The 25812-nt window shown below is 35.4% G+C and overlaps 1 protein-coding gene across 1 annotated transcript in view; it reads right to left on the bottom strand.

Moving 5' to 3' along the window:
- The window catches only part of Vha14-1 (V-type proton ATPase subunit Vha14-1), an 84273-nt gene that overhangs the window by 25910 nt on the left and 32551 nt on the right, over positions 1–25812 (bottom strand). The window contains exon 3 of the mRNA XM_090402739.1: positions 5737–5819. Coding sequence (XP_090258865.1) covers positions 5737–5819 — 83 coding nt within the window. The remainder of the gene's footprint in view (positions 1–5736; positions 5820–25812) is intronic.

Genomic DNA, 25812 nt, shown 5'->3' with positions numbered 1-25812 from the left:
ATACATGATAATTTTCATGCATATGTTCAAAATTCTAAACACATAGTTATATCTTCAATCGCTTATATGAAAAAAAAATGTTCCACAATTTCTTCTGTGCCATTATAAACAAATATTAAAGGTAAAAATAAGATCAACATAAAAACTCAAATAAACTACAACCCTTACGTGCGCACACACTTTACTATACGAGTGTATTTTCTGAATTCTGACTGGCTCTGAAACAGATGGACAAGTTTGGTGATGACAGTGGCAACCAAGAAAAATGTTCAAAAATCATTTGTTACATTTTTTGAATCAATATAAAGAAATTATATATTTTAGAAAAATATTTTTAGTAATCAAAATTGTAATATTAGCATTAAAAAAAATTAACTACTGTAAGCATGACTGATATAAAGATTCTTGCTTCTGTGATCCTTTCCGATTAGCTCCTGTTGTACCAAGATGTCTACTACCATGGATGATGACTGTGCATAATAACTTGTGTGTTGCTTAATTAATTGGTTACTCAGGTGTATAAATTCTGAATGTTAATTTGCTAAGAATCAAAGTTGCAGTTGAATTTAAAATGTTCATGGCAATAATATATTTCTCTTCTAATTGGATACCGACAGATTTAAAATATTTTAGTTTCAGGAGATCAAAAATTCAGTTCTTGAATTCTTGAAGGTTGCCAAAGCTTAGGGAGTATAAATATAATTTTATTAATTATATTGCACTCAGCATTTTATCCGTCATGTTGATGGATATTGGAAATAGCAAAACCCACTGTACTCAACTAGCCATTAATATAGTCAGCAACAAATACAAGAAGAGTATATTAAAGAGACGGCCTAGAAGCAAACAGCCAAAATTATGAAATATGAATGATATGGCAAATAAAAAATGAATGATAGGACAAAAAAAAACAAAGGATTACGCCTGGAAGTTGTGTAAGAATGTTCTCAACAAGGTTGTGAAGACTAGATTTTTTGCTTGGAGAGTGGTGAATGAGTGGAGAGATTGCCACAAGCAGTTATAAAGATTTACTGGAAAAACACTCAGGGTATGCTTTTCAGGCTAATTCTTCTATGGACAGCAAGATCAATAATAACCCAATTTATTTATAGCTTTAGGTTGCTGAATTGGTTAGGCATTTGATTCAAGATGATTACTGGGATGCCAACACAATTATCTGGATGCCAAAAAAACCGAAATCTTAATTCATTTCTATAAAATTATGGAGACTACAACTGTGTCGAGAATAATTTAATTTCCCAAAATTTCAACTTCCTATTAAGGTCATTGTCTGGTGTGTGTGTGTGTGTGTATTTCTTCTTCTTCCCTTCACGTATTAGGCCTAGTGGCCTGTTACAGAGCTATCCTTAGCTTAGGGTAGAATATGGACCATCCGTATTCTGACATAATTTTATAGAGATGAATGCTGAAAACCTTGTAACATGAAAGGAAGGATTCTCTTATCCGTGGAAATTTAATGCACAAGCAGTGCAATTACTATGGTAAGCTAATGATATATGTTTCTTTATTGATTAATCAAGCTGGCATTTCTGAAACGATGTACAGACAGCAATCTTAATTGTAACTGCATCAAGCTTAAAAAAGGAAATTCACCTTGGCAAAAGCACTAAGAATTTATAACTGTAAAATCTAACTGTGAATTCAAACTACTCGCAAAAGCTTTGCACTGGCTCAAAATAGAGTTCTAAATTTAAAATCTAAACTTTTCAATTATTGGTTAAATCAAAATAAAAAATGATGGTACAACATGACAAAATTTCATGCTGGCTGGGGCGTTGCCTGGTTAAACAAGGTCCCCGTTGTTTTCGCCAGGGAACCAGGGTGAACAGCAAAAAGTCTCAGCTACTGGAACAAATCTGAAAACACACCCCAATCCAACATCACCAGAGTTAAAGATCGGTACTATCAACATAAGAAGCCTGAATGGCAAAGAAATGGAGCTAGCTGAAGAATTAGATAAGTACCAGATCGACATAATAGGGGTGACTGAAACAAAACAAAAAAAAAAAAAAAAAACTGGTGAGATCTTTCTGAGCAATAAATACAAAATGTTATATTCAGGCAATGAGAATCAAGGAAAACAAGGAGTAGCCATAGTATTCAACACAAAATACGAGGCTAATCTTCTTGAATGGCAATCAGTCTCAAGTAGAGTGATGTGGGCAAATATGAGAATGGGGAACTGGACAATGAGACTTATTTGTGCCAACAGAAGGTTCTACTAAGGTAGAAGTGGGGGAATTTTTTGAGTTTTTAGAGAAAGCAACTGACACAATGAAAAAGGAATAGTTGGTCCTTGTTGTGGATCTAAATAGCAGAGTAGGAAATGATTGTGAGACATACAAAAATATTTTGGGAAAATTTGGTGAAAAGAGCAAAGCTAATAATAATGGCAAATATCTGTTGGATTTCTGCTCAGGACATGGACTGGTTATTACTAACACAACATAAAAATGTGCACAAATTCACATGGAGAGAAGAGGCAAGAAATAAGAAAAGTCTCATTGACTATGTTATTGTTGATAGTGATGTTTTCTCCTGGGTGCAGGACATCAGAGTGTACAGAGGATTTGAAATTGGAAGTGATCACTATTTAGTCTTGAGCAGGATAAAATTGAATTTCATATTGAAAAGAATAACATGTAAGAAAGTTTTAAAGTGAATAAAAGTTGAGCAGCTCTCAGATGTGAACTGTAGACTAAAATACACAATCTTTATGTATTTTAGTCTACATTGTTGAAGAAAAAATGAAAGAGTTTGAGAACAGGAATCAAACATTGGAGATTCAGTGGTAAGTCTTGAAGAAAGCCCTGATTGATTCAGCTAGAGAGGCATGTGGTGAAATCTGCAAGGATAGAAAAACTAGAACTCCATGGTGGACACAGGTAGTTAAAGAGGCAGTGAAGGAAAAGAAAAAAGCATATCAAAAGTTCCTGGCAAATAAGTCAGCTAGTAAATCAGTGCTCTTAAAGAATACAGGGACAAATGCAAGAATGCTAAACACTGTGTAAAACTAGCTAAACAAAAGTCATGGGAGGACTTTGGCAAGAATATAGAAAATAAATATCAAGAAGGTGGCAAAATATTCTGGAGGTTGTTGAAGAAGCTTAGGAATGGAGGAAAGAGTGCTGTAAAAGGAGTTAGAAATGATAAAGGTGACATGAAAATGGGAGAAAAAGATATCTATCCTTGAAGTATAAAGTAATTACTTTGAAAAATTGCTAAATGAAACAAGCAGTGATGACACTCTGCCTATGTTTATCTTCCTGCTAATGCCTGCATATAAATGTTGAGTTGTATTTCCTTGTGACAGTGAAGGCAAAATATTGGCTTAAGAATTTATTAGCTAAACAACTTTAGCTAGTAATTATTATCTCTAGATCATGTTTTCTGCACTAAAAATGAATATAGTGATAATTAATGTGTAAGCAACTGATGTGATGTTAAAACCGATTTGAACAGGCTTCTGCTTTAGGCAGATAAATGGGGGACAACAGCTCAACGTTTCCAACTGTAGTCATGTATGTTGTCCAGTGTACTGTTCCAGTAGGGCAGAACTTTACTGTGGGAGGTGGATAGGGGGTTGGAGTTCATGGAAACATTCTAAAAGTTGTAAAGGTCACTTGGAAAACTGCTACTGGCAAGTCAGGATAAAGAGGTGAAAGTGCCACTGTATAAGACACACACACACACACAGATATAGTTATGGCCTTATAACTAGTTGGTGGTCAGAGAATCAGTTGATTCTGCTACTATAAATTTATTCTCACTTTCCCACTAGAGTGGGAAAGCGAGAATATTTTTTTTTCAATTGAGAATGGCATATAAGAGTAAGGCATATAGAAATCAGCCTGAAATAAACAAGAAACGGAAAATCACCTGGAGAAGATAAGCTAGGTTCAGAACTATATAAATATGCAGAACAAGATTCAAAGAAAGACTCTTATTATTTTTAAATAAAATTTACTTAACTGGTATCCCCCCAATAGAATGGAAAAAAGCAATTGTGATTCCTATCTTTAAGAAAGGTAATAGAGATAACCCTAAAAACTATAGAGGTATCAGTATACTAAATTCCTGTTACAAAATATATAGCAGAATCTTAAATAACAAACTAATGAAATATTCCGAAAACTTTATTATAGAAGTACAGAGTGAATTTAGAAAAGGACGATCATGTATAGACCCGGCTTTTTGCCTAAAATTAATAATAGAGAAAAGAAGAGAATATAATTTAGAAACACATATTGCATTTATTGACTTTGAAAAAGCATTTGACAAAGTTAAAAGAAACAGATTATTTAACATATTAAAAGAAAGACAAATACCAAATAATATCCTAAAAGCTATCACAAGTATATATGAAAATAATCAAATACAAATAAGATTAAATCACGAGCTATCATATACGAGAGAGATAAATCAAGGGGTCCGACAGGGATGTCCCCTCTCAGCAACTCTTTCTAATATCTACTTAAATGAAATAATAATAAAATGGAATAAAAATTTACATCAAGGAATTAAACTTTCTCCTACAGTTAACTTAAACACTCTCCTTTTTGCAGACGACCAAATAATAATTACAAATTCTGAAGATAACTTACAGAAAGCTATTTTAGATCTAAATGAGATTTCCAAAGATTATGGTATGATAATATCAACGGAAAAATCAAAAACTATGGCCTTTAAAGGACAAGATCCAGCAAGAACTAAAATAGTAATAGATAACAAGATCTTAAAACAGGTGAATTCATTTAACTACCTAGGATGTATGATCACATATGAAAATGAAAAAGATATAAACATAAAAATTTCAAAATATTTAAAAATAACAAGTGTAATTAACTCTATATTTAAACCAAACCTAGTTCAAAAACAAACCAGGCTAAAAGTATACAATACATTAGCCCTACCAGTCTTAATGTATGGAAGCGAAATCTGGACACTAAAACAAAAAGACAAAGATTAATAACAGCAGAAATGAAGTTTATGAGAAAAACTGCAAAGTATACCCTATTTGATCACAAAAGAAACAAAGATATTATGAAAGAATTAAACCAAGAACCGGTAATAGAAAAAATTAAAAAATATAAACATAAATGGATGGAACACATTCAAAGAATGAAAACAGAAAGATTACCAAAACAAGTCTTAAAGTACAAGCCATTAGGAAAAAGAAAACCAGGATGTCCTCTTAAACGATGACTTCTAAGGTCGAAACAGGCCATGCTAGGCCTAAATCCTTGATACGCATGATGATGATGAAGAGTAAGGTGCTAACAAGAAGTGATATTTTGGTAATAGAGTTCATGACCAGCCAGACAAGATGCAGTTAGTAACAACTGTCAGAAATTTGTGTGTGTGCACGCACGTACACGTGCAACTTATAAGTTTTTTTAATCAATCAATTTCACACAAATAAGTTTGAGAAAAGATTATGAGCCACGCAATCTCTTCATAAATATCCATTTTCATGAATTTTTTTCCAGTCAGGTTTTCCGACAAGATGAGAACCGTATCAAAACACTGGATAATTCAAATTCATGTCATTCAAAAGTAGTAATTTTAAGTCTCCTGAACTTGGACTTAACCAAGATCTACTATAATTTAGATATCAAATAAAAATACTGCAAAACATTGGAATAGGTACGCATTGAAAAATTAAGTACGAAATGAGATTATGATAATTTTATTTAAGTATTATAAAATGCTTACATTCTGATTTATTAATATTATATCAACATCATCCCTTTTGACAAATGTTTTAAACCGTTCTTCTATTTCACTGGAAGTAGTATCTGCAAAATGAAAGGCAACATAAAATAACAATGAAGTTTCAAAAAACCTTATACTTTTCCCAAATGAAAACATCAAATGAGTGTAAAAACTCACAATGCACAACTGCATTTAATCATAAAAATCATTATGATTGCAGGAAATCATAAAAAGTTATGTTTCATAATAGCATTCTTGTATAGTGACAACCATTCATTATTACAAAAAAAAAAAAAATAAAATAAAATAAGCCTCAGATTACCACAGAGCGTTGTTGCCACAGTATGACATCTTCATCATTTGTCCTGGTTATACTAACAAACTACAAGAATTTGTCACTCACCTAAACAATATTCACCCTTGAATCAAATTTGCTTTGGAATCAGAAACCCAACAGATCATTACTACTTTTAGACATGCTTGTAGAGGCATCCAAGCAAAACAAACTCAGTTATTGAAGTTCGTAGGAAGCCAACTCATATTGGATGATAATTGCATGCCAAATTCCATCACCATCCAGTGCAAAACAAATTGACATTACACACACACACAAAAAAAAAAAAAAAAAAAAAAAAAAAAAAAAAAAAAAAAAAAACAGCACAATACATACGATATCTTTAGCAGTACAGATAAAAGAAATCGAGATGTAGACATAGGTTTCTGTTGTTAAGCAGTTGTTCTGTAGGTAGTTTTCAGTATTGAGACCACATTGTAATATAAAGAGTTTATTAAAAATAAACAATTAAAAAAACCCACAAAATCTTCACGGAGCAACATAGATTTTTTTTTTTTTATAAATTCACACCTGTTAAATTGATAAACCAGAATACAAATATGTTCGTTACTGTATGCTTGTTGGAACATTGCTGGTTGTTGTCACGTTCTGTGGTTCACGTGTGCTATATCCTAGGTCCGTGGCAGTTAAATTTTTGATGAAAGCAGACCATACTTGATGTAAAATTGAGCTTTGATTTTTTATGGCACTGTGTAGGGATCCTAAGCATTTGTGCAGCTTCTATAAATTTTCTTGTGAAACAGTTATCAATATAACTGTGGAATGCTAAACCTAATTGTTTAGGTTTAGCATTCCACATTGTTGTTGTGTGGAATGCTAAACCTGATTTGTGCTCACTTCTTTTACATGTTCAGACATGCAGATCTCTCCCAACCTTTTCATCTGGCCTACACAGCAAATGCCACAAGAGCAATGAATCTCATAGATCCCTGGTTTTTTCATGAGGTGATGTGGCAGTTTTGGTGGATGTAGGAATTTGATATTTTTTGTAAAGGTAAAAAAGCCACTTTTATGTTGTACTCACAGAGCAACATTGCCACTTTGTACATGACATTTTTGATGTATGGCAGCGTGATTGCATTCTTGAAATCTTGTTTAAGTAAAGGAGGGAGGGGAGTTGCAGGAGCTGTATTAAGAATTTTTTTGATCGTCTTGGGTTCAAGACCACTAAGTGTGAGGTTCTGTTTGAGGTAGTGCAGTTCTTCATCCCTTTTAATTGACGTGCTTGATATATTGCATGACCTGTCTTGAAAAGTTTTAATTATGCCTATCTTTTGCAATGGATGGTGTTGTGAAGTGGCATTTAAAAATCTTCCTGTTGTGTTTTCTGTATACGGAGAAGATTAACTTTTTTTTCTCTTTGTTTACTTTGACAAGGATATCAAGGAAAGGTAATTTTTTGTGCTGTTCTAGTTCAATAGTGAATTTTATATTGGGATGAAAGTTGTTTAGATAATCTTTGAAAGCAATCAGCTATTTTTACTGTTCCCGACTAAATGACGAAAATATCATCAACATAATGCAGCCAAACTTTTGGTCTTTTCTGATAGATTTTTAATGCATTTGTTTCGAAATTTTCCATAAACAGGTTGGCTAGAGCTGAAGAAAGGAGGGGAACCCATGGCAAGTCCTTCTTTTTGTTCCCAATATTTGTCTTGAAAAATGAAAAAGGTGTTTTCCATGCAGTATTTGAATAGTCCTACAGTGTCCGGTGGGAAAAGGTTTACAAGTAGATCTACTGTGTCATTTCTGGTGAAGAGACTGTTTATGATGGCCAATTCAAAGTCGCACATTATTCGAGTTGGCTGCGTAACATCAATTGCAAAATCATGGACTGAAGACAAAAATGCTATGCAAAATCTTAGTGTAGCAACGTTGTTCTTTATTTGCTAATAAGATGTAAATCAATAGCATACACTGTCGCCATCATCTGGATTTACTCCAGGCCTTCTTAGTACTCCCAGAACAGTAAACATTTGCACAAAAATATTGGGGCAGACTTTGAACATACCATCAAGAAATCACTCTTGGCTGCTCATTAAAATCTGTAGATTTTCTTTAGTTCCAAACACAATAACCCTGTTTTCATGACTTTCTTCGTCGGTATAGGAATCATACAGAGGAAACTTTTCACCCTGAAGAGTTTTAGTGTATCTATCTGGAATAACTCCTGAAATGATGCAGGATTGGCTGGTTGATCATGTAATCTTTTCCTTCTACTGGATTTTTTAAAATTCAGGTAAAAAGTTTAAAATACTCGAGGGCACCCTCTGCAATTCATTTCGTAGTATCTGAGCCAGTTGAAGCTCTGGATGTTCTTGGGCAATATGCTTTAAATTTTGTCTTACATTCTCTGTCTCTTCTGCTTCTCTATTTGGTGGATGGGAGTGAGATGATCGATCGTCCCCTTTTTCAACTGTTATATTTTGACCATCCATAGTTGTAATAGCTCATGCCGAACATTCTTTCATTTTAAGTCTTTTACACTCCCAATATATTTTATCCTGTGGACCAGATTTACTCTTGTAGTAAATATATCCATTTAGGAGTAGTTTCAACCCTCCTCGCCCCAATGAAATTATCTTAGATTCATCTTGCATTTTCTCCATGAATTTTAATTTTCTGGCCAACTATTACTTAGCGATGGTGAAATGATTCTTGACACATATCAGTGATTATCAATCATGATTCTCTACGTTACTTAAGGCTACACTTGGTATTAAGAAAGTGAAAACTATAAATTTTCATAAAAATATACATTCGGAAAAATATAAAGTACAGGTAACCCTCGTATAACGCAGATGTTAGGTTGTATAGAAATGGCGCGTTATATAAATCGCGTTACACGAGACTTAGATCACATAGAAGAAGTAGCATTAGGTTCTGAAATCATTTTTTTTTAATTATATAAACAACAATGACATATCCAACAAAAACAATATTTTTATTTAATTCGAGTAATTCATGTAAGTTAAGAAAACAAACTATGAGACAAATACTTAGTAAAAAATTATAAAAATTACAAATTGTACATAAATTTCATTGCACATAACGCATAAATGTTTTAGACACAATAAAATAAAGCGCATATTTTAATCATCATCACTGTCTTCAGAAATGACATTTCGTAGATGATCTTTAAGTGGCCGGTGGTCGTCACCACTTGAAATCTCTTGGACATCATTTGTATAATTCTTATTGCATACTTCGGCTAGTTTAGTCATCAAGAAGTCAGTAATAAGACTATGCCGCAATTTTTTACTAAGTTCATAATATGGCGCTAAACAAATATCCAATTGTCTCGTGAATTTTCCGAGCGCTCCATTGAGGGTTCATTATCCGTAAAATAATTTCCTAACTTTCTTGCCAAGTCCAATCCTTCTGCTAATTTCTTTAAACTGAATTCTTTAATGGATTCATCACAATCAGAATCTTTGGCAGAACTTTTCCTACCATTTGGTTCGACGCCATCTATTAATTGTACCAGCTCCTCCTCATTTAAATCTGTTTCTCCATCAATTAATTCACTAATTTCGTTTTCAACCATATCGCAAAAGCCCTCTCCACCAAAAATGTGTGCAACGTTTATTATACGATGTAGCTCGGCATCCACTGGAGGTACGAAATTTTGTTCCAGAACGGCTTCAGGCCATATTTTTTTCCAGCGAGCATTCAGCATAGAGGGTTGTAATTCCTTAATGGACAGAGAAATAATTTTTACACAATTCAATACTGAAAACTCTTTCCACGCTTGAGGCAGTGTCATGTTTGGATTAGATTCCATTTTTTCCAAATGTTCGCCGAATATAACGACTTAAATGTTGATATTATTCCTTGGTTGAATAAGTGAAGTAGTATTAGGTGGCAAAAAAGTTATTTTAATATTTGGATGGCTTAAATTTGTTGGGTGACCTGGTTCGTTATCTAAAATTAGTAGAATTTTGAAGTCCATATTCTTGTTCTTTGTGTAACTTTCTGCATCGGGTACAAAACACTTGAAAAACCAATTTTCAAACATGCTAGCTGTAACCCATGCCTTTTTGTTGGCCCGCCACAATAAACAGGTAGGGTGGACTTGTTGAGACCTTTCATCGCACGAGGATTTGCGAATCAGTTAATAAACACTGGTTTTGTCATGTAATCACCTGATGCATTATTACAAAACAGTAGAGTAATTCTATCTTTGGAAACTTTGAATCCACGAGCTGATCTTTCATTTTTCAAAATATAGGTGCATTCTGGCATTTTTTCCCCCAATATAACCCAGATTCATCCGCATTGAACACCTGTTCTGCACTGTAACCACCTTTTTTAATGATTTTTAAAAGTTCTGCTGGGTATTTCCAGGCAGCTTCAACGTCTGCTAATGCTGATTCTCCCTGGATTTTAAGATTATACAAAACTTTAAAAAGAAAACCGCTTTTTAAAGTTTTCGAACCAACCCTTACTGGCACAAAATCCATGCTGAGAGATTTCTTCCTACGATATGCAGATGACACCGTGCTAATTGCAGATAACATTATGGATCTCCAAAAACTCGTTGACAGAGTATACATCGAAAGCCAAAGAATGGGAATAAATATAAACATCAACAAGACAAAATACATGATCATCAGCAAACATCCAGCCTCATCAATGAAACTGACACTCAATGGGAAAAATATCGATCAAGTGTCAAGATATAAATATCTTGGTTGCTGGCTTAATGAACGGTGGGATCCAGAAATAGATATAAAGACAAGGATTGAAGTTGCATGGCAGTCCTTCATGAAAATGAGAACACTATTCTGCAATAAAGACTAAACATGGAAGTCAGATGCCGAATGCTGAAATGTTACGTGTGGTCTATTCTGCTCTATGGAGTTGAAACATGGACATTGAAGGCGACAACCATCAAGAAAATCGAAGCCTTTGAGATGTGGCTATACAGAAGAATGCTAAAGATATCATGGACAGAAAAAATTACCAATGAAGATGTCTTAAAATCCATTGGCAAAGCTAAACATCTTGTACAAATAATCAAGAAACGAAAAACATCATATCTCGGACACATCATGAGAAACAGCAAATACCAACTTCTACAAACTATTTTGGTAGGAAGAATTGATGGCAAAGGAACTAGAGGAAGAAAAAGAATATCATGGTTTGACAACATCAAGACATGGACAGGAAAGAGCAGTGCACAACTGCTCAGATTAGCACAAGAGCGCAGTTTGTTCGCCAAGATGGTCGCTGACCTTCGATAGAAGATAGCACAATAAGAAGAAGAAACTTTGAGAGCTTTTTGCTTAATAAGATGTCCATCCAAAGGAATTTTCTTTTGGGTGCAATCTTCTATTCAAATCATTAGAGATTTCTCCATTTTTTCTATTAGAATATCGCAAACACGAGCAATGTGCTTTGCACTTACCGTTGACCCAGCAATAACACTTTCTCGGATTTTATGTTCATTTTGTTTGATTATTTCGAATTGTTGATTCATTTAAATTCAGAGTCCTTGCAACAACTCCTGATTTTTCTCCAATTTTCAACCGATCCAAGATTTTAATTTTTTCTTCGAGAGAAATGAATTTCCTCTTCAATGTTGGTTTTTTCCCCTTTCATTGCAGTTTTAGTGGCCATTACAATAAAAATAAACTTTTACATAAAAAAAAAGCATTACATATGTATGTAACTCACCAGAAAATAAACTGCTCAGCTTGAGAATAACCTATGATTTTAAATGCGCTTTCCTGGCAGAAAATGAAGACAATTTTCAACAATAAACACATTACATAATAGTATACCCTAGATTATGGCACGTCTGAGAATTTTGCTGGCATGTCAACGATTTACAGGTGATATCTTTTTATACACTTATAAATTATTCAAGTTTTTTTTTAATTGTTACAATATGTACAAGCTGAATTTTGTTTTACGCAAGACAGCAGCTATAAAGACGTGCAAATGATTGGTGCGGTATTAACAAAAGATCAGGCGACCCAAAGACAAAAGCAACCGACAAGTGTTGAGTTGAAATGCTAATTCTCTTCAACCAAATTCCATAACATTGAAACTGTCATAACAACATTCACTATTAGTTTTAACACATTCACAACAGGGTGTCATTTAACGTTCCAATGGAGTTTCTCATTACTGACTGGCTCAACTCACACAAACGTTTCAACCCTTGGTTGAATTTTATGGCTTCTTGGCAGGCGAACTCACACATTCATTATATGGCATGTTTCAATTCTTGGTAGTCTTTTATTTTAAGTTAGCCTTTGTGATCTCTCAATTTCAAATGCAATCAAACAAACGCTTATTTCATAATTGAAAAATTGGACAATAGTTTTTAGTTAGATACTGTGTTTCAGTGCAACATATGGTTTTGCTTAAGTCTATACAGCATAGTTTCTGTGAGAGGGGACATGTGATTTATTAGTTAGCGCCGTTTTTATTCCATCTGTCTCTAATTGCACTATTTGTTGAGAATGACACAGACTGCAAAAGCCTCTGTACGATACCTTATTCAGTGATACAATAAAACTAAATTCGATACTTAACTATTTGCGCGATACGGGCCGACATAAATTTAACAAAGATAAAATTTGATTTTTAAGTCCCGCAGTGAAAAATATGGGGAAAAAAAAAAAAAAAAGGGTTGCTAGAAATTGTAGACCCCCGTTATATCGCAACCACGTTGAACGAGGGATACTACAATTTGTAGATCGCGTTATATCGAAACCGCGTTGTATAAGTACCGTGTTATATGAGGATTACCTGTATATCAAAATATACTCTTATAAAAATATACATTTGGAAAAATGGTCGTGAACCACAGAACGTGACAGCAACCAGCAATGTTCCAACAAGCATACAGTAATGAATATATCATTTGTATTCTGGTTTATCTATTTGTTTAACAATTGTGAAGTTATAAAAAACATCTAATATGTGTAATTAAACATAAATAAGCTTTTGTTGTGTAAAACGCGGGCAACTCCAGGGAGTCCTTAGACTCATCGAGGGAGGCCCTAAACATCACGTCCACACAACTATACAACATTCTCACAGTATCTATCATACCTTGCCTTGAACTCGCTCACTGTCACCCACAACAGACTCTGGCAGCTTATTCCACTCATTCACCACTCTAAAAGTAAAGAACCCAGCTCTAACACCCTTGCTAACCACACTCTTGCCCAGCTTCCATAGGTGTCCCCTAGTTCTCCCACCACCAATCCTGATCTCAAAAATATCCTCTGAATTAATCCTATAGAAACCCTTTAGCAATTTGAATGTCTCAATCATATCTCCCCTTTTCCGCCTATCAACTAATTTCTTCAACCCACAAATATTCAACCTGTTCTCATAAAGTTCATTCCATAGACCTGCTATCATCTTGGCCACATAGACTGAGCAATATTATTTTCTACTGAAATTAGTGCCAAACCATTTAGTTTTTCTTGACTCATGCTTGATTGCAGGTAGTTCTTTATTAATTGTAATTTAGAAAATGTTCTCTCCCCCTTAGCAACTGAGCAAAGTCAGTAGTATTCTCAATGCAATCAGTGAATTTGCAGAGTTCTTGTTCTTCAAGGTTGTTGTTATAAATCCACTTCAAAACCATTTCTGGTGTACTATTTTCTTCAATTTTTCTAGAAATAATTTCATCTCTATTTGCAGTTCTTCTGCTTTAATGTCCTTATTTTCTTTCACTTAATGCTTTTTCTAATGAACTACATTTTTCTTCCAATTGTTGGTCTTACATGTTATCACATTCTGTAATGTTGTACAAAAATTCAAAGGGCTCCAAAACGCTACTAAATGAATCAAAATGTTTCTTCATTGAAGTAATTGCTGTTGTGAACAAAATGTCGAAAAATTTGGTTTTGAATTTCCTTTTTGCATCAACGGGCTCCAGGGGTATCTGGTTCCTCATCAAAGAATTTCTTTCTCTTTCGGATCCGATTATCTAACTCAGAACTAAAATCGTCTGTTAAATCCGCATCTATTGCGATGCATTTTTCTTGGGAAATATAATTCTCGAAGGAATCTTCAGAGTTATGGGAAATGAGAAATTCAGTTGTCCTTTTCAATGCAATTGCTGCTGATTTAACATTCATGCTTTGTGATTGTAACAACTTGCTTTTACAATTGATTTCTGTAAGTACGTCGTGCCAGATCATTAATCCACAAATGAATTCAACACTATCTAATTTTGATATAATAAATTTAGTTTAATCCTTTAACCAAGTGTGAGCAAACAAAGTTTGTGCCTGAAAATATCTTCAGGACTGGGGTAAGGTAATACAACACCGGGCAACTTGTAGCAAAGGTGGACCAAGCTAACAATCACTTCTATCTAAGTATTTCCCATAATGCAAAACACATCTCCTTACGGATATGTATAATGTTATGCATTAAGGGAAGGGCCACTACCCAGACTAGTTTCGACCTTTATTGAAGTCTCTTCAGTGGGAGCCAGGCCCAGAATTGGAGATACAGGCAGAAGCAATGGTGAGGCCATCTATACCTATAGGAGTTGCCAAAGAGTGTGTGCCACCTGTTTATTAAATTACTCTGGATTTAGAGAAAGATGTTGAAAGTTTATTTTACACTTGGGCCTGGCTCCCACTGAAGGGACCTCAATAAAGGTCGAAACTAGTCTGGGTAGTGGCCCTTCCCTTAATGCATAACATTATACATATCTGCAAGGAGATGTGTTTTGCATTATGGGAGATACTTAGATAGAAGTGATGTTAGCTTGGTCCACCTTTGCTACAAGTTGTCCAGTGTTGTACTACCTTACCCCAGTCCTGAAGATATTTTCAGGCGCAAACTTTGTTTGCTCACACTTGGTTAAAGGATTAAACTAAATTTATTATAGTCTAACCAAGTGTAAAATAAACATTCAATATCTAATTTTGATGCGATTGATTCCGCTGTTATACATGTAAGTGAATCTTTTTCCAATTGAACGACTTTTTTTTTTAACACAGAATAAATACCTTTCAATCCGGTCTTCAAAGCACTAACGGCATTAACATGGCTTTCCCATCTAGTATCGCTTAACGATTTCATTATCAATTTACAACACATGGACTGAAAAATATGCCAACGCTTTGTTGATCCAGAGAAAAACTTCTAAATTATTTGAATGGTTGAAAAAAAATTAACAATTTCAATAGCTTAATTTGCTTCATTAACAACGACTAAATTTAAGGAATGGCAGACACATGGAATGAAAACGGCTCTTGGATTGATATTTGCAATTTGAGACTGCACACCGTTTCTTTTACCTCACATGTTGGCTCCATTGTCATAGCCTTGACCACGAAGATTCATAATAGATAAATCACTTTGTTTCAAAGAATTAAAAATTTCTTCAGTCATCTTTACTCCAGTTGTTTCTACGTTAATAAATTCCAAAAAACTTTCTTTAATTTCCACATTGGCATTGTGACCCTCAACTGCTTTTTCGATGTGGACATAACGCACAACAATGGGCATCTGTTCTTTATGACTTTAATCAAGTGTACAATCCACAGTAATTGAGAAATACATTGCATTTTTGACCATGTCCAAAATCTTATCCTTTGTGATTTTGGCAATCAATAAAATAATTTCCTTCCGGATATCTTTTCCCAAGTAATGAGTCTTGTGTGGATTTTCTATTGCCCGTTTTTACATGTTTTTCTAGGAATGGATCAAATTTTGAGAATTCAAACAAACTTTAAAAATTAACCATTATTTTCGGTGAATAATTTATCTGAAGACCCTCTAAATGCCATATTTTCTGAGGCCATCATTAAATTAATTGAAATTATTCTCTTCAGCACTTCATCCCAATGTTTTACTTCACTCAAATAGAATTTGTTTGTCAAAGAATCAACGGTCTGACCACCAGAAAGTCATTTTTTTTTTAACTCAGTCCACTTTCCATAACAATCAAAATGCTGAGTGCTTCGTTCATGTCTCTTCAAAATCAACGTCATATGTCTCCAATAATTTGTGCCGGCCTTTGCTAAGGTAAATTCATCACTGCTAAATATTTTGCAACAAAAACAGAACACTATCTAATTTGGTTGAATATACAAGCCATGTTCTATCCACTAATTCACCATTTGCTGTTTTTCGTTGGAAATATATTCTGCTAAATGATCACCCAACACGGTACTTCGGATAATGTTTAATGTTAGCTCATGCTGGCCGTTTCACTACTATCTTTTCAATTTGAAAATCCTGTAAGTTTTCTGGCCAATCCGCTATGTTTTCAAGATCAGAATAGCTAGTCATCTTTACAACACTCGTTTCTACTATTTTAACATTCTCTTTCAAACACTACGTCGATTGAGTTCCCATCATCCTGTTTAGTTGCACTTGTACCAGTATTTGATTCAATCTTAATGCAAGTTTCATCAGTTTCAGCTCCAGGCCTCACAATGGTTACAATTCCACCATCATGCTTAAGCTCACTTGTGTCCATTGGTTTGATAGTGTGAACAGAATTATCCTTGTCTTGCCCATCTTGCAGAAAACTATGCAGCGTTCTTTGATTCTTTAATTGCTCTATCAGCCTCTTTTCTCAATTTTGTTTATTCTGCCAACCAGACAATATTCTCTTTCGATCCATATTTCGGGCAAAATGCATTTCCTGGGTTTTTTGGAAAATTTAAAAATGGGTATAAAAATTAGAGAATGATAAAATTATGAAAAATGCAAAACTATTTTTATTAAAATAACATAAATTCGAAAATAAAGATAAAATGACTGTCTTTTAAAAATTTAAGAACGAAAAATATTGATTGGTATTAGATGTTATATTGGTGTTTTATTAAATATTAAACAATGTGAAAACTTCCCAGAGCTTTACCCAAGCACTATTTTTGAGGTTCTATAAGGAAGATAAGTCCCTTGAAATATTGCTTTAGTAACGTTCTGGGAGGTTCTCAAATATTTATCCTATATTTTCTATTAATTCATAATTTTTAAAATTTTTAAATGCTTCTAATGAAAACATCAACCCTAAGGGTTGGACCTTTAACTCTTATTTGAAAATTTCAAAACACCCAGGAATTCCACTTCACCCCATATTTCTACAAATCTTTTTTTAACCTAGTTACATAGGTACATTTCTTCTAAAGCAAGTGAAATATCCTACCTTTATGTCTTTTATACAAAACAATATTTCTTTTATACTAACAATTGTTCAATATAACTTGTTGTAAATGTTACAGAATACTAGCCTACTTAGTTCTCTCAGGAAGATTCAACGAAAATAGATAAGAGAATTTTACAAGAATGTTTTGCATTGGACTCGAGAGTTCACCGATTATTTTGTGTCGCTGACGCCGCCCTAACATGCCGCTAATATAACAAGCTCGAATGTCGAGAAGAATGAGTTATCAGTAGTAAGCCGACTTTTAGGGCCGAACCACATGCATCCGATCCGATTAAAATTCGGATACTAGAGTAAAAAACAGCCTCCATGTGCTGTCGACTATAGTGTGGCGGATGATGGATGGATGTTTGACAAAATTTGCCAATATATTGTGTTTTATGAACATGGATGTTTGGCAAAATTCAAAATCGTATCATTGGAAAACAACCAATGCATGCTCTGGTTTTTTCGATTCTGTATTTTGCCAAACATCCATCCATCATATTGTGTTTTATTAATGCGACTCTATAGTCGACAGCACATGGAGGCTGTTTTTTTGTCTAGTATCCGGATTTTAATCACATCAGATGCATGTGGTCCGGCCCTTACACGGAACTCAACAATTAATCATAAGTTGATTGATGATACATCAAAAAATAAAGAAGAACTATTTTAGGTATATTTTCGTAAATTTTAATAAAAAATTATAGTGATATAATCGGGTCCAGGATACAATTTCAGAATTTATTTGTTCGTTTCCATGAAGATCTGAAGGGGCCCGAACAGAAGATGACGTACATTCATAATTATATGTACATTCTGTACCATTTGTTGTTCGTTTAAACTCTTATCTCATATTTTTTGACATCTTTTAGGCGCCTGTGTATATTGCAACTTTGCACACGCCACCAGCTGGGCCTGGTTACACATATCATAACTCTGTTCAGAGGTACTGAACAGAGTTCGATAGACAGATTTCAACTGGAAAATGTGGAACACTTCACATATCTTGGATGCCACATAATGCATGACTTGGATCCCAAAAAAGAGATAAAAATGAGAATAGCCGAGCTATAAAGATGCAAACTAAACTGTGCATTGTAGAAACCTATATCTTCAGCAACATGTTCTATGGATGCAAGGCCTGGGTACTCCTGAGAGAATCTGAAAGGAGGATATTGGCATTTGAGAGGAAGTGCTATAGAAAGATCTTGAGAATAAGCTGGATACAGGAAGTGAACAATGAAGAAATCTACAGATGAATACAACCAAAAGTAAACCTGATCCAGAAAATAATCAAAAGGAAACCACATCTATTTGGCCATATATGTAGAATGAATGATGAGGGAAAATTAAAAACATTGCTGTTTAGAATGATTGAAGGAAAGAACAAAAGAGGAAGACCAAACAGAGAATGGGGCGATGACATCGTCAAATGGTGCAGAAACTCTATACACAAACTGAGTCATCTTGCACAAAATAGAATGCAATGGAAAAATCATATCTAGATGGCAGCAGACACCCACGGGCATTGGACTCATCATCAACATCAACCATGGGTCCAATGTGTGTGTTAATTAAGCTTAATTTAATTAATTAAGCTTGTAACTTAATAAAATTAAGCTACAAGCACAAATCATTATGTGCTTGTAGCTTAATTTTTTTATTCACTATCATCGTCTGATGACGTGAAACAGTTATTTCATGAAACTACTCGTTTAAATAAACAATTTTTTTACTATGTTCTATGTGGTTAAATAACAGCATTACATTTTATTACTTCTCTGTTTGATATCTAATCCTATTCATGGCTCTGCTGATGACAGCACTCTGTTTCTCTTTTGTGGTGCTCACATGATTCAGCTTTTTGGATCCTGTATAACCAGTGCCTGAAATACCATTCTCCATGCTATTCTCAAGTAGGGGCAAAAATTACCTGGTGAATTTTAATGCCAGTGAAATGCACTACTGCCTTATTTCCCCAAAGAAAGACCTGGATTCATTTTCCCTCACTTCTGACAATGTTCTGCTTGCCAAGGATCAGTTTTTCTGTTCTTAGATTGACTTTCACATCTAGACTATCCTGGCACAAACACATCAAGTCCACAGCCTCTTTAACTTCCAAAAAAGCTTGGTATTCTTTTTGCATTCTAAACAACATTTCTCTTCTGATACTTTATAATCTCAAATCTGCTCAACCTTAGAATACTATTTGATTGTATTCAGAAGCAAGCTATTTGCTTAACTGATGATCTCCCTCTCTCAGACTGCTTCTGGTTTGCTTTCCTATGTGTGCCATGCTGCTGTATTTTTTGTCTTTTCTATAAGTATTTCCAAGGAAGGACAGTGCTCTGAAGAATTTAACAGGTGATATACAGCTATTTGCTGCTGATGATGATGATGCAGAGATAGGCACTGTAATCAGGAATGCAACTGACATACATTACTTGCAGAATAATTTGAATGCGATGGAATTGTGGACATGTGAAAATGCCTGTCAGTTTGATGTTAGCGAATGTAAAGTTATGTACTTTATTGTAACGGAATATCCAATGGCTATATTGGCAGGATTATGATAAAAGGGACTGATTGGACTAGGGATCTTGGAGTTTTAGTAGATAGGAAGTTGAAGTTCAGGGATCATATTGCAAAATTTGCAAGTACAACTCAGAGGATAATTGCAATACTTAAACTAATACTGGCATGTAAGAATAAAGAAGTAATTTTACCTCTTTGATGTGGCTTCATCTAGTCTATAGTGCACAGATCTAGTCTCCTGTTTACCAAGAAGATGTAAATACATTGAAGAGGGTGCAAAGGAAAGTGCTAAAATGACATTGGGATTGTGGAATATAGATTATAAGGAGAGACTTGGAATCTGTAGACTGCAGATACCAACAGAAAGGAGAAAGAAAGGTACTGTTAGATCCAGAATGGAGAACTTTTAAAAGGAAATTATTCATTCAGGATTTAACATGTTAAATCTAACAACTTAAAGAGATATCTGCACTCCAGCAGAAAATAAAGAAAATTGTTTGTTATATGTGAGGATATATATTTATTATATGTAATTTACTGAGATTTATTGCTGTCTAACCGGAAATCAAAATAGAGAATTTGTATAAGAAAATTATTAGTTACATTAAGATATCTAGTACGCTATAAATCACTAGACAAGTTGTAAGTAGCAGTCCAAAGGTCGCATGCAAGCCGTACAAGTTGAGCATAGGGCCGGAGGCAATGGCATATGCGAAAGGAGACGTTAGCACGCTTTCCACCAAAACAGCACTCCAAGAGCAAAAGGAGAGTAAGGGATCTACTTGGGGGCATGAACGAAGAGGGTTGTGCAGAAAATACGCACCGAAAAAAGAGGGCGCACGAAGTAGGAATATAAGGCGTTGCACGCCATTTTGCAGGACTTTTTTCTGTCTTTTCTTCTCGTGGATCCTTTGACTGAGGGTTCGAGAGAGACGTGTGTCAGTGCAGCAATGTCAGACAGCGGGCCATTTCCTGGAGATGCTTGAGATTCCATGTGGAGCTAATCGTGAGATATCGGCCTCTGCAGAATGGAGCCCTCGCTGAATGTCCCATCGTAAGGAGCGGAGAAAGATTCCTTAGATGTAGTAACAGACACGTGCATTACCAGCAGCAGTTCAAGGACAGCATAGCCCCAATGCCAGGTTTAGAGACAGCCTAACCAGACCCTACACGTGGAAGCAACCTGATATCTGTAAAAAGAGCCGGTAAAGTAGAGAATTTTATTACATGTTTCAGTTGTGTTAAAGGAAAGAAAATCGTGTGTAATAGAAGAATGTGGACAATTTACTAGAGAACTTTAGTGAGAATTATTATTTGGAGTAGCTAGCTTCCGTTAAACAAAATTGTCTGGAAGCGATTACATATATGAGTGTAACTAAATTTGATAAGTGAAGCTGATATTGCAGAAAGCATTTAATTGAATGTCACCAGAATGTATAATGTGTAACTAATGAGTAACTTGTGAAAAAGGATTATAGTTTATGTAGTAATGTGTTTCATTTACTTTATCTAGTTTTGTTTATCATTTTCCTGAACTAACTCAGTATGTACTGATTTTCTTAGCATGAGTTTATTTAGTATGAATTTGAGATCATTGAATATATGATACATCATAGTTGTAAATGTCTTGAAATCCCAATAAATATGTTTTATTACTTATGCCTGAGTTATGCCTGATTACAAGATCAAATTACCACTTATAAAAATTGAACCCAGGTGGGAGGGAATAGAAAGTGTTTAGAGATAGATTACAGGTCACAACTGCTAACTGAAATCTATATGGCCGTAACTAAGCGTTTTTTTAATGTGTATGAGCCTAAAGTTCTAGGAAAAACTCCCTGAGTAAGAGTCCCTTCTATTATAGGATACTGGCTGGCGCAGCTTAAAATATAAATTTGCCAGCATCCGAAAAGGAGACAAACCCTAGATAGAAATTTCTTAGATCCGAGTGCAGAATAGATAATAGCGATTATAGAGATAATAAAGGTTAGAAAATAGGTGAAAGCAACGACGTAACAATGGTGCAGCCGACAGGATGTAATTAGTGCCCCTAAAATTAAGGTTAATAGATCCATAATCGCTGCAAGTTGGTTTTGACCTCACATCAGACAGTCAGGCATTTATTGGGATAGTAGAAATTTGAGAGATAGGTTTTGTATTAGATTGTAAGCTGAATGCGGGTATGTCTCTCCCTACAAGATCAGAACTAAATGATTCAGAATTCTTCAGAACTATGAATCCCCAACAGATATTCCCTCAGTTTCCAGAGAGGACACTGACGATGTGAGAACTTTCTTTGAATACATTGAGGAACTGAGGAAGATTGGCCGATGGAGCGACTTCCAACTGCTAATTTTGCTATGTAGCAAGCTAGTTGGAAGGGCAAAGAACTTCTTTTACGCCGACTCTAAAGGAAATCTTGAATTACCAAAAGTTCAAAGAAATACTCATATCTCAATTTTCGAAGGCAAGGAATGTGAGTCCAAATTTATGGAAACTTCAGAAAATTGTGCAGAAAGACAAGGAGAAGGTATCAGAATTTTACAACAGTTTGCTAACTCTTGCAAATACCCTGAGTGTCTCTGACGAAGACAAGCACCATCTAAACTGGGCAGTCTTCCAGCACTTCAGGATAGGGCTAAGGCAAGAGCTGAGGGAGATAGCATTTGTGAAAGATATAACCAACTTAGAATGTTTTGTAGTCATAAAAGAGAGAGAACAGCTGCTTGGAGACATCTGTCCTGCAGCCACAGTTGGGTCTGTTAATATAATTAAGGAAGAGAGAGACAGCAATAGGGATCAAAGCACTGTGAAGGAACATCCAGAAAAGGAGACACAGAAGGTACAGAGAGGAAATGAAGAGAGTAGACCTGAGACAGTTTACCAGGTTACCACTGCATTCTAAGTTTTAGCAAAGTTCCCTCTTTAATCAAGCTAGAAGTGGAGAGATTGCAGCAACCTGTCATGGGACGTCTCGATGCTGTACTTAGTCAGTTGACAACAGCCTCCACGACAAACCAGGAGAATTCATCCCTTCAAGTTGAGAGGACCACTGACCTAATCCATAAAGAGGTTGAAAAGATGCGAAGACCACTACTCGACAAAATGGACTCTGTGATGCATAGATTGACAGAGCTGTCTGCCAAGTGCAATAGCAACTCTCCTTTGTCCTCAGACAGAGATAATGCAAGAGGTTACTACCGAGAGTCCCCAAGGTGCTATAAGTGTAATAAGTTAGGACATCTAGCCCATAACTGTTTTAACAGGCAAGGAAACTCAAAGGGGGAACTATCGTTCAGAGGCCAAGTCACATGTTTGTAGCAAACAAGTAGAAAAAAAGGGGGGGCGACGAAATCAGAGACAAAACCCTGGAATTACTGTTGAAGGAAGGATCTGCAGAAGAAGGTTCAAGGCGTTGATAGATACAGGTTCGCAAGCTTCGATTACCTCCGAAAACTATTTCAGGGAGATAGAGTCCTATGAAAAGGGGAGGACAAAACATCTGAGAAAACTCATTAAGCTTTTGGGAATATCCCCCTCTATTACTCACACAATGAAATCAGTGAGATTGAAGATGAGCCTGCCCAAATATGGCATGTGCAGGTGGCACAGTTTCAGAGTCTTGCCAAGAAACTCCCTCCCTCAAGGAAATGACTTCTTAACTAAATACAGTTTCTCCTATGATTATTCTAGAAGGGAAGTATGTTTTCAGGGGAGGAGGAAAATTACAAAGGCTGGAAGGGGATCACAAACTCAGAATAAGGGAGGTATCCATGTGTGTTGGAAACACCAGAGAGAGAGAGAGTGGGCACAGACCGACTGAGAAAGACGTTGAGCATAGAGCACTCACCAACTCAGAACAGAATGAGGTCTCCTCATCAAAGATCTCAAAGAATCTTGATATGATTGACCAAGAAGGAGGAGGGACACAATCAGATGAAAAGGTTACAAACAAAAATGAGCGTGAGACAGGTGAAGACACGTTGGAGATCAACTATGCTGGTATTAAGCGGAATATAACTACCTCTTGTAAAAGATTAATGAATAACTGGTGCAAAACTGGGGAAGGCCAAGACGATCATAACACAGAAAGTAGTGAGAGAAATTTTAACTCAATCAGATGGGGTGTAGAGCATGCTCTCTTCTCCAAACATAAGCCCGAAATTAAATTCAAGGAGATGAAAGGGTCATCCCCAGAGAACTGAGGGAGGTATAAAAAGTTTCTCTGAAGAAACAGAAAAACTTTTTTTTTTTTTTTTTTTTTTTTTTTTTTTTACAAAGGGGAGACTTTTGTTAGATCCTGAATGGAGAACTTTTGAAAGGAAATTATTCATTCAGGATTTAACATGTTAAATCTAACAACTTACATAGATACCTGCACTTGAGCAGAAAATAAAGAAAGGTGTTTGTTATATGTGAGGATATATATTTATTATATGTAATTTACTGAGATTTATTGCTGTCTAACCGGAAATCAAAATAGAGAATTTGTATAAGAAAATTATTAGTTTCATTAAGATATCTAGTATGCTGTAAATCACTAGACAAGTTGTAAGTAGCAGTCCAAAGGTCGCATGCAAGCCGTACATAGGGCCGGAGGCAATGGCATACACAAAAGGCGACGTTAGCACGCTTTCCACGAAAACAGCATTCCAAGAGCAAAAGGAGAGTAAGGGATCTACTTGGGGGCATGAACGAAGAGGGTCGTGCAGAAAATACGCACCGAAAAAAGAGGGCACACGAAGTGGGAATATAGGCATTGCACGCCATTTTACAGGACTTTTTTTCTGGCTTTTCTTCTCGTGGATCCTTTGACTGGGGGTTCGAGAGAGACGTGCATCAGTGCAGTGATGTCAGCGGGCCTTTTCCTGGAGATGCTTGAGATTCCACGTGGAGCTAATCGCGAGATGTCGGCCTCTGCAGAATCGAGCCCTCACTGAATGTTGTTGTGTCGTCGCTTTCTTTCTTATCACAACTATTTTAACCTCTTATGCTATATCTCCGTTATTGGGTAGCACGTGGTACCTCTGAGGGACAATGGAATTTCCTCAAGAACGAGGCAGTACCAGAGTATCCGAGATTTACCCCTCGTAAAACGCCAAGAAATTTATTTGTTTCGCTGCACCACTTAGCGCTATTAGATTATTAATATTAACAACCAAGAGGCAATCTCAGGACAGTACTTAATGATACCTATCAACTCTGCAGACGTGGCCAAAATATACCCTTTTCTAATATCCCGCATAGGTTCGCATTAATATTTTATAAGAGGTGCATCGGATTCCAGAAATCACAGAAAGTCTTTGTTAGAATCAAAAGCAAGGTTTATTAGTTCTCAAAAGTAGATACACTTAATAACATTAATTCAAATCCCATCTTAAGGGAGATCCATACAAAGCATAAAACAATTATACTTATAACATATTATGTAGCAGCTATCTAAAGTAAGAATGCATTATTTATGTATTATTATCACAGTTATTCTAAGACTCCGTAGCTCTGTCAGACTACTCAAGATAACATTCATATCTTTCACAATCTCTTTATAATTTGTCAATTCTTCACTCTAAACATATCCTTAATTTCATTCAATATAATAGCAAACTTTAACACATCGACAGACAATAAGATTAAATTCAATATCCTTCTGCAATACAACCTTTCCTATATCATTAATGTTCCCTTTTATATAACATATTAACGTGGCACAAATCTTTCATTCATATTCAGTGAAACACAAAGTCTACTTATCTTCCTTTATGGTTCTTTATCATCATTGGTTCACAGGAAACTGGCCTTCTGTGGACAGCCGAACTTGCTTTTTTTCGCGGAGAATACGGCCGCCAAGACCGTAGCTGCCTATCGGGAACCCTCCGATAACGAGGGCACTTGCACCCTACGCCACCACGAGAGAGAGGAACACACAGGAGATCAAGGAACAAAAAGCTTTGTTTCAGGGTTGCACGACCCTTATGTTTCCCCCTTTTCTTCTCGGTGTTTCTCACCCTATTCGATGTCCAGCGAACTCTCCCGTGCT

This window comes from Typopeltis vanoorti, chromosome 13 (genome assembly GCF_054136105.1).
Source record: "Typopeltis vanoorti isolate ZY-2024b chromosome 13, IOZ_Tvanoo_1.0, whole genome shotgun sequence".
Classification (NCBI taxonomy): Eukaryota; Metazoa; Arthropoda; class Arachnida; order Uropygi; family Thelyphonidae; genus Typopeltis; species Typopeltis vanoorti.
The sequence above is the reverse complement of the archived record's forward strand: the minus strand, read 5'-3'. Positions and strand labels throughout refer to the sequence as shown.